The sequence below is a fragment of the Dama dama genome, chromosome 12, assembly GCF_033118175.1.
Source record: "Dama dama isolate Ldn47 chromosome 12, ASM3311817v1, whole genome shotgun sequence".
Classification (NCBI taxonomy): Eukaryota; Metazoa; Chordata; class Mammalia; order Artiodactyla; family Cervidae; genus Dama; species Dama dama.
The window spans coordinates 29,118,504-29,135,076 of NC_083692.1; the positions used below are offsets into that span (position 1 = coordinate 29,118,504).

The following is a 16,573-nucleotide window of genomic DNA, read 5'->3' on the forward strand; positions in this document are numbered from 1 at the left end:
ATCTATTTAATCAACTATGAGGACATAAGGGCTCTTCGCCATTTTTGTACACTGTAATGAAGCTGCTATCAACCTTCTAATGAAAGTCTCTTTTTTTAACTTATGGACAAATGCCCAAGAATAGAACTGCTGGATTTTCAGTGCATGTTCATCTATATGAGACACCACCAGGCCTTCTCCCAAAGCTGTTATTCCATTTTAAACTTCTACCAAGAAAGTATTCGCCACATCCTCACCAACATTTTAGGGACTCAGTCTTTTTAGTTTTAACCATTCTGGGGTGGGGAGGTGTGGTAGACACTCATCTTTAAGGATGCTCCCACTGGCTCCTGCCCACTAGAGCTAAACCTGCCTCTCACTGGGCCTTCTCCCCCAGGGATTTGGGGAGAGGAGCATACATCTGGTGGCTTATTTCTTCTAAGGCCTGAAAAGAGAAGGGTAACTGCAACTATTATTAGTCCACCTCTCCTCTATCTTGCTTAGAAAGAAAAGTTTAAAATATCAGAACAGTCATCTAGCTGGTTCAAGTTGGCAAATTCAAAGTTATCTTTTGGCTGACAAAATACTTTGATGCAAAAGATCCTCACTTCTAAATTCTAGCCTTTGTCTCTTTCCATCAAGATTTTGCACCTTCAGCATTCTATAGAAGTTCCTAGTCATCAGGCTCAACTTCTTTTTCTTTGGACTACCTTAAGAACCATTCTTTACATTATCAATGCCACCCTGCAAGGCAGGATTGATGACCCCTTTCTACAGAGGAGGTCACTGCCACTGAGCTGAGGGTCTCAAGGACAGGATTTGTGACCTTCACACACAAGTTTCTACCCACGCCTCCCTCCCGTAGGCAGCTCCCTCAGGGTGGACTCTGACGCAGGGTCCTGTCCCCCCTGCCCTCTCTCCACTTTCTCCATGGAGATGAGTGCAATTGGCAGTGTCCCCATTCCCCACTTCAGGTCCATTCATTTCCCAGCTTGCATTGTTTCCTCTTCTCCCTCTCTTTCTTCCAATGCTGCTCAGTTACCTCATAAAACTCTTGTTCCCTCATCCTTTCTCTCTCTTATTCTCTTCCATATGGGAACTCGAACTGTACCCTAAGCTTGTCTGATGACTGCCAAAGTCCTGCTAGTGGCATAAAGAAGTGAGACATAATGAAAGGCCAACATCGTCAACATCTCAAGCCCTTGAAAGTACCAAGAGATCCCTTTTAGAGTCTCCACAAAAGAACCTTCTACTTTCTCAGTCCATCCTAATTAAACTGGTTTTTCCTTAAGTACTAGCATTCCATGTAAACAAAAAACTTTTGTCTTCACTATTGGGTTTCTGTTTTAATTAATAGCATCACAGCAATATTGTCTTCTATTACTTTGGTTGCAAAGATACAGCATGTCAGTTACATTTTCAGTTACACTGCATCACTATTCTATCTAAAACCATGTAATAAATGCCAATCTGACTTAAACTTCTAGAAGGAAATCAATTTCAAAATGAGGACTTGCCTTGTTTTCCTACTCAGTTTTAAGTATTTGTTATAATAGTTTTCTTTTTGGCATATTCTCTTTTATAAAGAAATGTGGAAAGATACCTTAGCACCATTCTCAAAGCACAGTTTTACATGTAATATCCCTACCTGAAAAGTATATATTATTATGATCGCATTTTACAAATAAGAAAACAGAGTCAAAAAAATTCAGTAACTCACAGCTAGCAAGTGGCAAAAACCTTAGTTTGGCATCCTCCAGTTGATGCTTTCTTAGCCACCATACTGTCCTTCTCCCCTATATTGCCTGGAACCTCTAAGCATGCAAATTAAAGCCTCCCAACATGCATTGGAATAGGCCATGATTGTGTGGTCCATCTCCCTCATCATTATCTGCAGCTGCACCATCTTCTTCCCCCTAAATTGTTCAGATCTCACCAAATCTTAGAAGACAGGAAAAGAGACCAGCAAAAGTTCTACGGTAAAAGCAGTAAATCCAGATCTTTAGTATATCTGGAGCTATTTTTTAAAAGCTATATCTAGAAAGGAGCATCTATCCATGCAATTAATAATTAATATGTACTATGGATTTTAAATAGCTCTTAAATGGTTCTGAACCTTGATATAGAATATGGTTTATGCCCCTGGTCTCTTCTGTTATCCAGACTGTTGTGTTTTCCTTACTAACTTGCTCTAATGGCTTTAATACAGACTGACTAACAAGATACTACTGAACAGAGACATTGTGGGTGGTGGCACAGTTAGAGACAAAAAGGAGTGAGAGTCCAGATTTGGTTGTAGGAGCTGACCTTTTTCCACCATCTTGGCTGGCTCTTTACCTGGTGTGGACAGGTGAGGCCAGAGTCCATTGGCTCATGCAGCCTATCATGTTGTAACTGACCCGGTACTTATTTCAGAAAATATTTGGCAGTCTGTGGAGAACAGACTCACTCACACTCTACCCTAGCCCCGTCAATTTTACCTTCTTGGACTCAAAAGGCTGGAATTTCAACAGCATTTCCCAGACTCTCTTGCAGCTAGAATTCTAGATATAAATTAGATTCCTCTAATTAGATGTTACATGAGATCCAGCAGACAGAAGTGAGACAGAAACCACCCTTTCTTAAGCTGTTTCTGCTAATGAGCAAGATCATTAAATGTGAGCTGATTTTTTAGCAGCATTATTCCAAGGTTCAATCTCTAGTTTCTTGGGTATGGAGAGGCAGTTCAGGCAGTTGGCAGCAGCAACACTTTTATTCTGGCTTCCTGAGCCCTGGACAGCCACTATGGGGGTATGTTTTGAGCTGCTCTTTCCAGGGGTAATCCCTGGTGAGTCAGGCCTGGATTGCCCATGTCTTCTTACTCCACCTCCTCTGCCATCAACAACATAACCACTCACATTTCTTGCATGCTCACTATGTGTCAGGCACTATGCTAAATGTTCTACATAAATCATTTTATTTAAGCCCAAAACAACACATGAGGAAGGTGCTCTTACTATTCCTTTGTTCCAGATGAGTTTTCTGAGGTTCAGAAAGAGAGGTAAAATGTATAGGATCAGAGCAAAGCTACCAGGTAAATGAGCAGAGCTGGAGTTAGATCCCAAGTCTGCCTGGCTCCAAAGATTGAAGTCTGCCTCTTTAAAGAATTTGAGGGCCTGGGACCTATTAGCAGCTTTTAATTGTTTATACATGTTATGCTGCTGAAAAGACATCATTCTTTTCCCTTCAATACACTCACAGAGGTCAGCCTGTTTTATATCAAGATTCATCCAGGTATCAGAGAAGCCTTCAATTTAATTAAATAGAAAAGTATTTGAAAAATCCAGAGGCATCATTTGGTAAAAATTGTCTAAATCACACCAAGATCATTTTTATTTTACAAGTTACAGAATTGAGATGAAAGCAGACACAGCCTTTTGCCTGCCTCTGGGAGGACCAGAGCTGGGGGTATAGGCATGAACTTACCAGGTGCTCTGTTCACAGCGAGGTTTCGGAAATGGCTGCCTTTGATCATCTCCACGGATAATCGCCCTGTTGTGGCATTGTATGACAGCCCCACCAACAGTTCTGGCGCCCCTCCATGCGACAGCGACTGCGTGGATGAAGCGCTATCACTGTGAGACACTGCAGATGGGCTGAGCGGAGACTCTCCACTCTGGAGGGGAAGAACAACAAAGGATCCATTGGCCCCGGCTGCGCTTTCTCCCCAAAAGAAAGCCGATATGTTTGGCGAAATTGTGGCCCCAATCTCCACTGCTGCCAAAGATTACTAAGGGCGCACTCGGTGTGAATGATAATAGGGCCTGGGGAGCGCAGTCCTGGATGGGATCCCCTGCATTATTAGCTGACATATTTGTTTCAAGCGCTGTCTCCATTCACCCTTTCCTCTCTAAAGACAAAATGGACAAAGATGTTATTACTAGTGTAAATCAAACCCAGAAAGATACATGGAGAGCTAAGAAGACATTTAATATAGACCCAAATTCCCTCCTGTGCAATTTGTGCTCAAATGTTTCACGTCCACCCCAGGCATGAGTTCAGCTTCTGTTTCCTGCAGCTTCTTGAGGAATGCAACAATATAGGAGGCATCTTGCCTTCACCAGAAAAGAAATGACCACTGGCTGCCTACCACCCCAAAGAACATTTGGCTCCCAGTTCTGCTTTTTAAGGTTGTCACGAATACAGCAGATGCTACATTTTTTTTTTCTTCCTAAGGAAATGAATTCTATTGAATGTGAGCACTTTCACAACTGTTTAGTAAGGAAGTTGACACAAGGACTGTGTGTCTTAGAAACCTTAGGCAACAGCGGAGCCCACACTTTCTGTCATATATTCACATATTGCTTCTCCAAAGCATCTGCCTCTGTGCACCAGACATGTCGGGAGAAGGAGAGCAAAGGAGGTCAGGACACTGACTCTCACTCAAGAAGCAGGAGTGGGAATGGGCTCTGAGGGCAGGCTAGCCAGCCTCCTGGAGCCATCACCTCCTCCATCAGAAACATGTGCATCAGACTCTGTGACAAGCTGGAGGGGTGTGATAGGGTGGATGATGGGAGGGAGGTTCAAGAGGGAGGGAGCATATGTATATGCCTGTTGATGTATGGTAGAAATGAACACAACATTGTAAAGCAATTATCCTCCAATTAAAAATAAATTTCAGAAAAAGAAACATGTGCATCGGACTCTTCTCAAATCTTTCTTCTCAACATCTGAAATCATTTCCTAAAATTTCTCATCAGGAACCTCGATAAATAAATGCATTGAAAGAAATCAAATATTTCTTAACATCTTAGGAAACTACCCTGTTTACAAAGCCACAGGCATCCCTATAGAGCCCACAGAGGTTTTCATGGGACATAATTTATAAACTTGGAGAAGGAAATAACAACCCACTCCAGTATTCTTGCCACGACAGAGGAGCCTGTTGGGCTATGGTCCAAAGGGTTGCAGAGTCGGACACTACTGAAGCAATCTAGCACACACAATTTATAAACTACAGGGCAAGGTGGTTTTAAGAGATGCCCTTTTGTCTGGATGATGATAATCCAGCATGGAAATACTTGCTTAGTTTGGGGTGAGGGCCACCCCGTCCCCTGGGCTTGTGCAGAAGTGTCCACTGTGACACCTGTCACTGCACCGCTTGCCTCTCCCCTTTAATCCCCAGCCTTATATTATAAACCCCTCAGTCTGCCACGGTGCATTGTCCAGCACCTAGCTGATAACCACACTCAACAAATAACAGGTAAATGGGAGGATTTTTACTTCAAGGTTCTTTCACACAGCTCATTTCCCCTACTCAGCTCTGTGCCCCCATCACAAAGCACAGCGTCTGGCAGAGAGTTACAGGGGTGGGAGCATCCCTGTCTCCATGCTTTATGATGCAGGACTCCTCTGAACTCCCATGACTTCTGTTCCCCAGGATTTAAGACACACCCTACTCTGAGCTTAGGGGAAAAAGAGGGATTTGAACAGAGACAAGGGAGGGAAGCCTGATGTGCTGCAGTTCATGAGGTCTCAGAGAGTCAGGCGTGACTTAGTGACTGAACCACAACAATAAAGATGTGATCTAGTTTATGTCTTAAAGGCTCCTTCTGGTCCCCAAGCTGGAAATAGTTTATAGGGGACAAAGGTGGAAGTTGGGAGATGACTAGGAGGCCATTTCAATAATCCAGCAGAGAGTCAGGCTCTGGTTGGATTTTTAATAAAAAGCCAGTAGGATTTCAGATGGAGAGAAGTCACAAATGACTTCTAAGATTTTGGACCTGAATTCAAAGCATGAGATTGTCTTTAGCCAAGATGGGAAGACTGCAGGTAAAATAGATTTGTTGCTGTTTAGTTGCTAAGTCTTGTCTGACTCTTGCTACCCCATGGACTGCAGCCCACCAGGCTCCTCTGTCCCTGGAATTTCCCAAGCAAGAATACTGGGGTGGTTTGCCATTTCCTCCTCCAGGGGATCTTTCTAACCCAGGAATTGAACCCATGCCTCTTATGTCTCCTATACTGGAAGGCAGGTCTATTGAAATCTTGTGAGTTCAAACCCACATCTCCTGCATTGACAGGCCGCTGAGCAACCAGAGAAGCTCAAAATAGATTTTGTGAGGCAAAAATCAGGATTTGGAATCTGAATTTTGAGACATCTATTAAAAATGTAAGTGGCTGGATCTCCCATCAGCACAGTCTGGACTCTCTGGCTCCTTTCTTCTTCCTCAGACATGTCAAGCCCCTTCCCACCTGCTGGTGTCTACGTATACCAGCCCCTCTGTCTGGAGACCCTGTCCGTCACACGGCACCCAGGCTGGCTCCTAAGGGTCCTTGAGTTTTCTGTGTCATACCACCACCTCAAAGATAATTTTTCTGACCCTTCAAAATAAAACACAGCCTCTGTCACTATCTACCCCGGCTATCTATTGTCACCGTCCTCCACCACATTGTAAGGCATCTCCTGTTTCATTCACCTTGCAAGGGCAGCCCCTGTTTTGTTCCTCCTCTGCCAATATGGCACCTGACATATAATAGGCACTCATAAACATTTTGGAATGAATGACTGATTGGCCCAACAGCCCAAGATAACTACCTGATCTTTTATGTGATTTTTAGAAGGAGACCCTCACACTGGATGATATATATATCACCCACAGGAAGACAGAGTTACTTGTTTGTAGATATAAAAGCTTTGCTGTCTCATCTTGAAACCCAGGGACAAAGAAGATGGGCATGTGGAAGAAGCCCAGTCATAATAAATGGAAGGTCTTAGAAGTGGCTGGAGTTCAGGGCTACTCTATAACCTACTCAGGCACACTTGTTAAGGACCTCACTTTGAAAGCCCCATCTCTGAGATGCATCACGATGTATACTGGGGTCAGGGCAGGGGGATGAGTGGTAGAACCACTTATCAGCTAATGAGAAGGTCAAGAAATCTCTCGCAGTTTCCCTGTGTCCTCCTTTACTCTGCCGTCGTCATGTCCAAAAATGGATAGGGATACATCCATCAGGTTATAGGGGCTATGGGCACACACGCACACAAAAATAAAAACCCCATTGTACCATGAAGTGCAAAGCATGGCTCACAAGGATGAGAAGGGCAAAATAGAAATTAAATTAAGGTGTCTTAATTCACAGGCTGAATATACTACATCAAGGGCTGACAATTCCAGATCCTCCAACATAGCACATCATTAGCAGCACCATTTAACATACTCACACTGATATTACTTCTTGGCTCCAGAACAAGAGTCACTTTCATTTCCCCATCTTGGTGCAGGTGGCTGAGATAGAAGAGCCTCTCGCCCATCATTCTCTCCCGGGTCATCTTGCGGGCAGCGTACAGGCGGAAGCGGACCACACTGGCAGTCACATCTCTGGGCTCTACCTTGGCGAAGGTGACTTTCTCCTTGAAGATGGGGTTGGGCCCTCTCTGTATGCTTGTCCTGCCCCTCTGTTTCTTACTGGGCAGCAGCACAACGTGCACTTGCCAGGAGTTGACTCCACTTCGGTCCTTATCCGGGAGGCCCTGGGCTCTGACAATAGTCACTGTGAGCTTCTGGCTGGCAGCTCTATATTCAAAGATGACATCCAGGTCACCACATTTTGAGATGGGTTCCGGGACCCCAGGTGGCACCTGAAAATTGGTCCCATCCTGTTCCTGTTGTAGACAGAGGAAAAGGTTAGGAATGGAACAATGCCTAATGCATCTTGGAAAGATGGTGCCCCTCTGTGCTTCTTCAGAACCTCACACTTTTGGACTGATAGCTTATAACCTCATACATTAGAAAGGTCTGTTTCCTGGTCTCTCCATCGGACTGTGAGTTCCTTGAGGGTACAGCACCAGACATATGGTGAGCCTTCAAAGCATATGCATGCTTTTGGAATGAATGAACAAAGCTTTTACAATTTGCAAAGTGCTATCATCGAAACCAATTGAAATACTAAGTCTAAAATTAGTTAATTATGCAACTGCCAAAAGCTAATTTTTCCTTAAGTTCCCAGGAGAAATGACTCTGCCTGGGCCTGTGCTCTCTGGGCCAGGAGCCCATGCAGAGAAGGATCCTAGTGGAGGTCATGGACAGGTGAGCCTTTAATAGATTGTCTATCTACATGGTGGAAAAGGTTTAGGACAGAGCTTCTCAAACATTCTAGTGGACTTGAATAGTCTGGGAATTCTGATTCAGTAGGACCAGGAGTCAGGTCTGGGATTCTGCATTTCTCAGGCCGCAAGGAAGTCTCAGCTAGCCTCCAGTCATTCTTGGAGTAGGAAGGGTTTAGGAGGGCATCCCCTGCAGCCATTTAGCAAATACAACGCTGGGCTTATGGACAGAACACCTCGGTTGAAATTAAAATTCAACATTGACTAGCTTTTTGGCCCTGGCCAAAAGGGTCATGCTCTCTGTACTTCAGCTGAAAAATGAGCATTAAGGTGACTGCTTGATAGAGTGTCATTGTGAGGTTTTAATGTGCCAAATCGCTTCAGTCATGTTTGACTCTGTATGACCCTATGGACTGTAGCCTGCCAGGCTCTTCTGTCCATGGGATTTTTCAGGCAATAATGGAGTGGGTTGCCATGTCCTACTCCAGGGGATCTTTCTAACCCAGGAATTGAACCCATGCCTCTTATGTCTCCTATACTGGAAGGCAGGTCTTTGCCACTAGTATCACTTGGGAAGCTATGGAAGAATGCTCGGCTCAGACAAGCCTCCGTAGATATCTATTCTCATCACTGAACTGATGTTTATTTCCAATCATGGCCCCTTGTTATAAAATATCACTTTCAGACAGCAGTTCACCTCATCCAGTCAGATCCAATGACCTCACTGAGAAGACTGAGCTGAATCACATTTACTATAATGAACCACCCTCGAACAAACTATTACTAATGTCAACATAATTTGATTTTTCCCTCTGAACGCATGCCTCTTACTCATGACTAAATTTTGGTCTGATTCTCACTGTAAATAAGAATCAGTTCTTCTTTATGTAATAGAATATCAACTGTTCTAATACAAAGAACTCTTTTATTTTTAGACCAATATGTACACACTGCTGTTTAAAATGGGTAACAATCAGGGTCCTGCTGTATAGCACAGGGAACTCTGCTCATGTTAAACAGCAGCCTGAATGGGAGGGAGGTTTGGGGGAGAGTCAGTTCAGTTCAGTTCAGTCGTTCAGTCATGTCCGACTCTTTGCGACCCCATGAATCGCAGCACGCCAGGCCTCCCTGTCCATCACCAACTCCCGGAATTTACTCAAACCCATGTCCATCGAGTTGGTGATGCCATCCAGCCATCTCATCCTCTGTCGCCCCCTTCTCCTCCTGCCCCCAAATCCCTCCCAGCATCAGGGTCTTTTCCAATGAGTCAACTCTTCACATAAGGTGGCCAAAGTATTGGAGTTTCAGCTTCAGCATCAGTCCTTCCAATGAACACCTAGGACTGATCTCCTTTAGGATGGACTGGTTGGATCTCCTTGCAGTCCAAGGGACTCTCAAGAGTCTTCTCCAAAACCATAGTTCAAAAGCATCTATTTTTCGGTGCTCAGCTTTCTTTATAGTCGAACTCTCACATCCATACATGACCACTGGAAAAACCACAGCCTTGACTAGACAGACCTTTGTTGGCAAAGTAATGTCTTTGCTTTTTAATATGCTATCTAGGTTGGTCATCACTTTCCTTCCAAAGAGTAAGAATCTTTTAATTTCATGGCTGCAGTCACCATCTGCAGTGATTTTGGAGCCCAGAAAAATAAAGTCTGACACTGTTTTCACTGTGTCCCCATCTATTTGCCATGAAGTGATGGGACCAGATGCCATGATCTTAGTTTTCTGAATGCTAAGCTTTAAGTCAACTTTTTCACTCTCCTCTTTCACTTTCATCAAGAGGCTTTTTAGTTCTTCTTCACTTTCTGCCATAAGGGTAGTGTAATCTGCATATCTGAGCTTATTGATATTTCTCCCAGCAATCCTGATTCCAGCTTGTGCTTCCTCGAGCCCAGCGTTTCTCATGTTGTGGTCTGCATATAAGTTAAATAAGCAGGGTGACAATGTACAGCCTTGGCGTACTCCTTTCCCAATTTGGAACCAGTCTGTTGTTCCATGTCCAGTTCTAACTGTTGCTTCCTGACCTGCATACAGGTTTCTCACGAGGCAGGTCAGGTGGTCTGGTATTCCCATCTCTTTCAGAATTTTCCAGTTTCTTTGTGTATGTATGGCTGAGTCACTTTGCTGTACACTTGAAACTATTACAACATTTTTAACTGGCTATACTCCAGTATAAAATAAGAAGTTTAAAAAGCAAAAAAAATTTTTTTAAATATAATAATACACCTCAAAAATGCATGTTCATCAACAAAACTTACCCACAGAATTCAGGTGAAAGTGCATGGGTCTCTGGAACGAGATACTGTTAAGAATCCCAAGTCTACCACATAATACCTCTAGGACACTGGGCAGTTATTTAATCCTTCCCACTTCCTGTTTTAATCAACAGTAAAAGGGAGATGATACCTACTTTATAGGGTTGCTCTGAAAATTAAAGGACTTGACACCTAGTAGATGTCTAATAATTGCCCTCTCTTTTAAGATTCACATTAGTCTACCAAGAAAACTTGGCCTCCTTGTTTAAGGGAAAATTTAGGCTTCTTACATTTTTTCCTCTGAGCATGCATTCATGTGTGAGTGTTTCTATTCAGAGGTACTTAGTTTCAAGTGATAAAAGTGGTTGCTATAGAGACTTTTGAATACAACTGACTAGTGTAGATATAATATTAGAAGCGAGTCTCCAAGGAGTTATGCCAACCGAAAAATCAAGTCACAGTCTTCTGTTAAAACTCCCATCTATTTTAGCTTACCCTTGATCATCTCTACATTGCTTGCTGGACCATAAGGAATAACAGTTAACACCCACTAAAGCCCTTCCTTACACCAGGTAGCACACTAAAGCCTTTATGGATGCAAAGCAAGTTCTTATGCACTTCAGACCTTCGTGAACTCTTGTTTCTTCTTCCCCTACAGGCTGGGCTCTAAGGAGCTTCTGTCTGGCACAAACCAACAAAGTCTTTTCTCCCTCCCACACAAGGTAACTCTCAACTCTCACCAAAGGCCTATCCACTGATGTCAAGGCTTGGAAATTTACAGAATACTTCTTGGCACCCATGAATATAAAGTCCAGAGTATGTGTGAGGTTCATGCCCCATGCAGTAAATTTTTCTCCCCTTGGGCAGATGTCCCAGGACTAATTTCTACAGTTTCTTATAGTACAGTTGCACAAGATCAAGTCAGAAGTCACACTTAGTGGTAGACAACTGGATTATACACTCTCATACTGGTTCTCCCTTCCCTGTATCACTCCCCTTGCCCCTCACTCTTGATTCCTGGGACTGCATGTCCTAACAAAGTAAGCTGTACTTTTGGAAAATCCAGCTAAGAAACATTTTTTTTTTTAATTAGTTGGAGGCTAATTACTTCACAACATTTCAGTGGGTTTTGTCATACATTGATATGAATCAGCCATAGATTTACACATATTCCCCATCCCGATCCCCCCTCCCACCTCCCTCTCCACCCGATTCCTCTGGGTCTTCCCAGTGCACCAGGTCGGAGCACTTGTCTCATGCATCCCACTTGGGTTGGTGATCTGTTTCACCATAGATAATATACATGCTGTTCTTTCAAAACATCCCACCCTCACCTTCTCCCACAGAGTTCTAAAGTCTCTTTTTAGATATTCATATTAACTTTTCATTAACCTAATAAGGTAGGTTTTCAATATCCTCATTTTGGGGGCGAGCGGAACAAAGGCTTAGAATGCCTAAATAACTCATTCTTTGCCCCCAAAATCATATGACCAGCCAGAACTACCCAAGGTTTGCCAGCATTAATGCTCAAAGTCCCAAATCTCATGTGAAACCATGGTGTCTACCTTCCTCCCCCACAAACCTGTCATCACCCTAACTACTTACATGCATAGTAAGTGTGTGAGATGAAGAGGAAAAAAGATAGGAGATGGGAGGTGGAAACACACACTACTTTGAATTTCACATTCTTTTAAGCCTCTGCTCTTGATATGAGCTAACAGTTCCTAGCTTTGTCATCAATGTCAATGCCAAGGTAAAAATATCTAGTTAATGAGCATCTCCCCACTTATCTACCAGGCTCTGCATTCAGATAAATGTTCACTCCATCTGCAGCTTTGTGCTGAGGTCCTGGGGAAGGGTCTGAAATAACTGTCCTGAGAATCTTGAATCAGATATAGCTCCAGGCAACAGCTAGGCTCTGGATGGGGACAATCCAAGCGATGGCTCATGAAAACTGAGCTTTGTGGTCCCTTCCTGGGTTGATCTGAGACCAAGATTTGTGAAGGCTGATATTTTCATAGCAATTAATTATTTTAACACACTCTACCTATCACCAGGCAACTAAAGGCACTCCTCAGGTGGGTACTGTTAATACAGCTAATCCATCTGACCTTCCTGCAAGGTAAAAATCTCTTCATTTTTATCCCCATTTGGCAGATTTTAATTAACTTCTCAAGGCCAATCAGTTAATCAGTGGAAAGCAGAGATGAAAAGTGGGACAGCCGCCTCCCTGAGTGCTCAAAATCGCCAACCACCCTCCCACCGTCGTCCCTGCCAAGCCTTGGGTCTGCAGGAAAAAGTCAATGGCCTTTTCCAGCAGAGAAGAGCAATGCTTGCAAAACCATCAACCTCACAGGTAGGCACACTGCATGACCGGTTTCCTTCTGAGGCAAAATAAATGATCCCTTTGGCTCTCATATCCTGGGTTTTCCTTTAAGATGAGAAACTTGCGCCACAATTGGCAAAACCCATGAAGATTTAAAGATGTTTCTATCAAACTGAAAGCATTTCTGTTTTAACAAGATACTGTTGATGTCATCTGTGTGGCCCAAAGTAAACAGCCCCACAGTGTGTTCCTGATGCCAGATACACAGGGGAAGAGAGGCTTCTTAATACAGCTAAGAGGCAAATAAATCAATTCTTAAAAGGCGAGCTAAGCCTGCAAAGCAGGCATTTACAGGAACTGCCTCCACACTGCATCTGAGGTTCTACTGTAGGAGCACCAAATTACAGTTTTTGTCTCAAAATAGATAGGAGGTTGAATGGAGCACACAGCGATGTCTGGGTATTTTTGGAGTCTGAGAACATTTAGTGCCCTCAACACCCAGTCTTCTATTGAAGCTCCATGAGGCAGGCAAACGGGAGGTTGCCTGGAGAAAGTAATTCCAAGCCCAGTGGTACCGTTATCAAGGCGACAGACTGTCAATAGGCAGGTAAACAGTTCTGTTCTGTTTATGTGGTGAGAGAGCCAAAAAGAATCATATTTTTAAATGTTGAATGTTAGTGTGTGGGATTTGATCTGATTCTTGGCAGTAAACCAGTAGGAAGCAGACTTTTTTTTTTTTAACAAAATGTATAAGATAGATCACTTTGAGGGTCTTTATATGAAGGTTTTCTTTTAACCAGCCACAAACCACGTATCTAAGTTGCCATCCCTGGACTTCAGCAATAACTCTACACACAGGACACATGTCCCTGTGTCATCTCCTTATGCTTTCTCTATGTGCTCCAGTACCTTAGCAGTCAGGCTTTGAACATAATTTTCTGTGATTTTTTTCTCCTCCTTGATGAGCATTTGGTGTGTATGACAGTCCAGGTTCTAATAAGAGATTCATCCTGTTTAATTTCTCAGGCAGACTGACGCTAACAAAATCCATCTAACCTTCTCCTTCCTCTATTCACACAAAGTTTTATATAACTACATGAGTTATTTCATCAAAATTAATTTCAAAGTAGGTATTAGACATATTAAATATTAGAATATTTAATATATCTTAAAGTCATACAAGGAGATCAAACCAGTCAATCCTAAAGGAAATCAACCCTGAATATTAAATGGAAGGACTGATGCTGAAGCTCCAATACTTTGGTCCTGATGCCAAGAGTCGACTCATTGGAAAAGACCCTGATGCTGGCAAAGGTTGAAGGCAAAAGGAGAAGAAAGCAGCAGAGGATGAGATGAGATGGTTAGATAGTATCAGTGACTCAATGAACATGAATCTGGGCAATCCTCCAGTCATACTTCTGGATGTTTAGGCATATTTGGGAATAGTTTCAGCTGGAAAAGAAATTAGGCAATGTATGTTTTATCAGAGATTTACCCAAAAAGCAAAGTCAATGGACAGAGAGACATGACAGACTAATGCCATCTCTTAGAACTTCAGCTCAATTTGGACCTAATAAATATGTTCATACTGTAAGATCTTCATCATAACACCTTGTATAATTTCATTTGCAGGGCACTGTGCTTTTTGTTTCATTCCCAAATAATTCTCATATTCAAAAATTCATAACTTAAGATTTGGTATAAAAAATATGTATATACTCCATTTAATTGAAACTAGGAAGGAAATAATCCAGCCTCCCTAAAGAACTAAAAACTCCTTTACATAAAAAAAGAAGACTGATTGTTGCTGGGTTCAATCTGCCACCAATGCTTTTTTTATTTTTCCATTTTGATAGATTTCACTTACATATGAATTTTTTTAGTGGCACACATAGGAGCTGGGACTTGGTCATCTGAATAAAAAATATATTTCCATTAAAGGCTGTTTAGGTGTTTGTTTTTCAAAGCAATGCTTCCTTTTTGGAAAAATTTTCTTCTGGAAGGGTGGGGAGAAAGGGAGGAGAGGAACGGGGAAGGGAAGGGGAACAATGAACCAGGGAGCTGACAATATTCAAGCAAGGAAAAAGTGGAAAACAAACAACTTGCCTCTGGACTCCACACAGAGGAGCTGTCAGTAGCATAGGAATCTTCGAATCCCCGGTTATTAAAAGCTGTCTCCATCTCCAGGCTGCCCTCTGTGGACTGCCGGCTGAGGCTGTGGACCACGCTGGTCTCTCCAGGAGATCCACCATGGTGCCTGGTGTTCCCCAGCTCACAAGGGGACTGTGAATGGGCAGAGATGGGATCGTCGTCACCATAAGACAGATTCTCAGAATAAGTCAGTTGGCTGGCTCCATCCAAACCTAAATTTGCAAAAAGGAAATTCTTTCAAATGTACTACCATGTTTCATCTTTTTTCTAGAGAAAATGGGCAATAGCAACTATCCCATTCGAGTGTGCTAAAACAAAACTCATTAAATAACATCTGCTGAAACACATTTTCATCTATATGTTGGATAAACTTGGCCATAAAATCAAAACCCATTAGTTCATTATATAGGGTACAAGAAGACTGAATGCTTTATGATAATATGAACATAAAGGATATACATTATGTTTGAAGGATAAAATAAATCCAGCTCTTCACAACTCCATGAACTATAACCCACTAGCCTCCTCTGCCCATGGAATTTTCCAGGCAAGAATACTGGAGTGGGTTGTGATTTCCTCCTCCGGGGGATCTTCTGAACCCAGTGATCAAACCCACATCTTGTATCTCTTGCATTGGCAGGCAGATTCTTTACCACTAGTGCTACTAGTGCCACCTGGGAAGCCCCTGGATTCAGAGGATCTAGGTTTAAAATCCAAGTTTTGCATTAAGAACTTGAACAATATTTGAACTGTCTTAACCTTTGTTTCCTTGTCTATGTGTGTTTGCTTACTCAATCATGTTAAACTCTTTGTAATCCCATGGACTATAGCCCACCAGGCTCCTCTGTCCATGGAATTCTCCAGGCAAGAATACTGGAGTGGGTTGCCATTTCCTCCTCCAGGGGATCTTCCCACCCAGGGATTGAACCCAAGTCTCCTGAATCTCCTGCACTGCAAGAAGATTCTTTATCCACTGAGTCATTGGGAAAAGCCATCAGAAATTCACTGTGGACATGTGAAATAATATCTGCCTAGTAACCACCAGCCTTTCCATAAATATTAGCCTTGCTTACCTGTCTGGCCTCATCCAACCAGCATCCAGCAAACCATCCAACCTCATCCAGCAAAGCCCATTCAGTACTACCACCAAACTCGTAGACATCTGTGGTCTCATAGGCCATGAAAACACCAGTTGTATATTTTTGTTCACAGCATTCTTCAAGCCCTTGCTCCTCTCCTTTCCTTCTTGTTCATCCGAAGTCCCGACAGCTCCCAAATCTTCCCTGACTCATTTAGACTCAGAGTCTTTCTCAGCCCTTAGTGTCTCCTCTCTCTTGGTACTCCCTTACCCTGTTCACCCCCTTCCTCTTCCTTGACACCCAGGTTACCCTCAGATAATAAGGAAAAATTGACAGGGTCTTCCTGTTCTTCCTAAGCAATAGTTTTCACCCTAAATTGCCTCCCACATCCAGAAACTAGCCAAGGATGTCTTATCTCTTTGGCCTCTACTCTTCTCCAGTGTCCCCCACTCCCAGGATGATGGAAAATTAGAGATATAGACAAGATTCATGAGGATGACAAGCTCAGCTCTTATTTACACACTGTATAATAGCAGTTGTTCCCACCATTGGTCTTAAAATCTGAGCTAGAACATAAGGTCCTTGAAGCTGCTAAGCAACATCCATATACTGCATAGTCTTTTCCATGGAAACAACATGTGTATTGTGTATTTTTGTTCACAGCGGTCTTCAGGCCCTTCCTCCTCTCCTTTCC

At 42.9% G+C, this 16,573-nt stretch overlaps 1 protein-coding gene across 1 annotated transcript in view; it reads right to left on the reverse strand.

Moving 5' to 3' along the window:
* The window catches only part of SYT16 (synaptotagmin 16), a 119,953-nt gene that overhangs the window by 17,653 nt on the left and 85,727 nt on the right, over window positions 1-16,573 (reverse strand). The window contains 3 exon segments of the mRNA XM_061158361.1: window positions 3,445-3,634; window positions 7,181-7,621; window positions 14,756-15,012. Coding sequence (XP_061014344.1) covers window positions 3,445-3,634; window positions 7,181-7,621; window positions 14,756-15,012 — 888 coding nt within the window.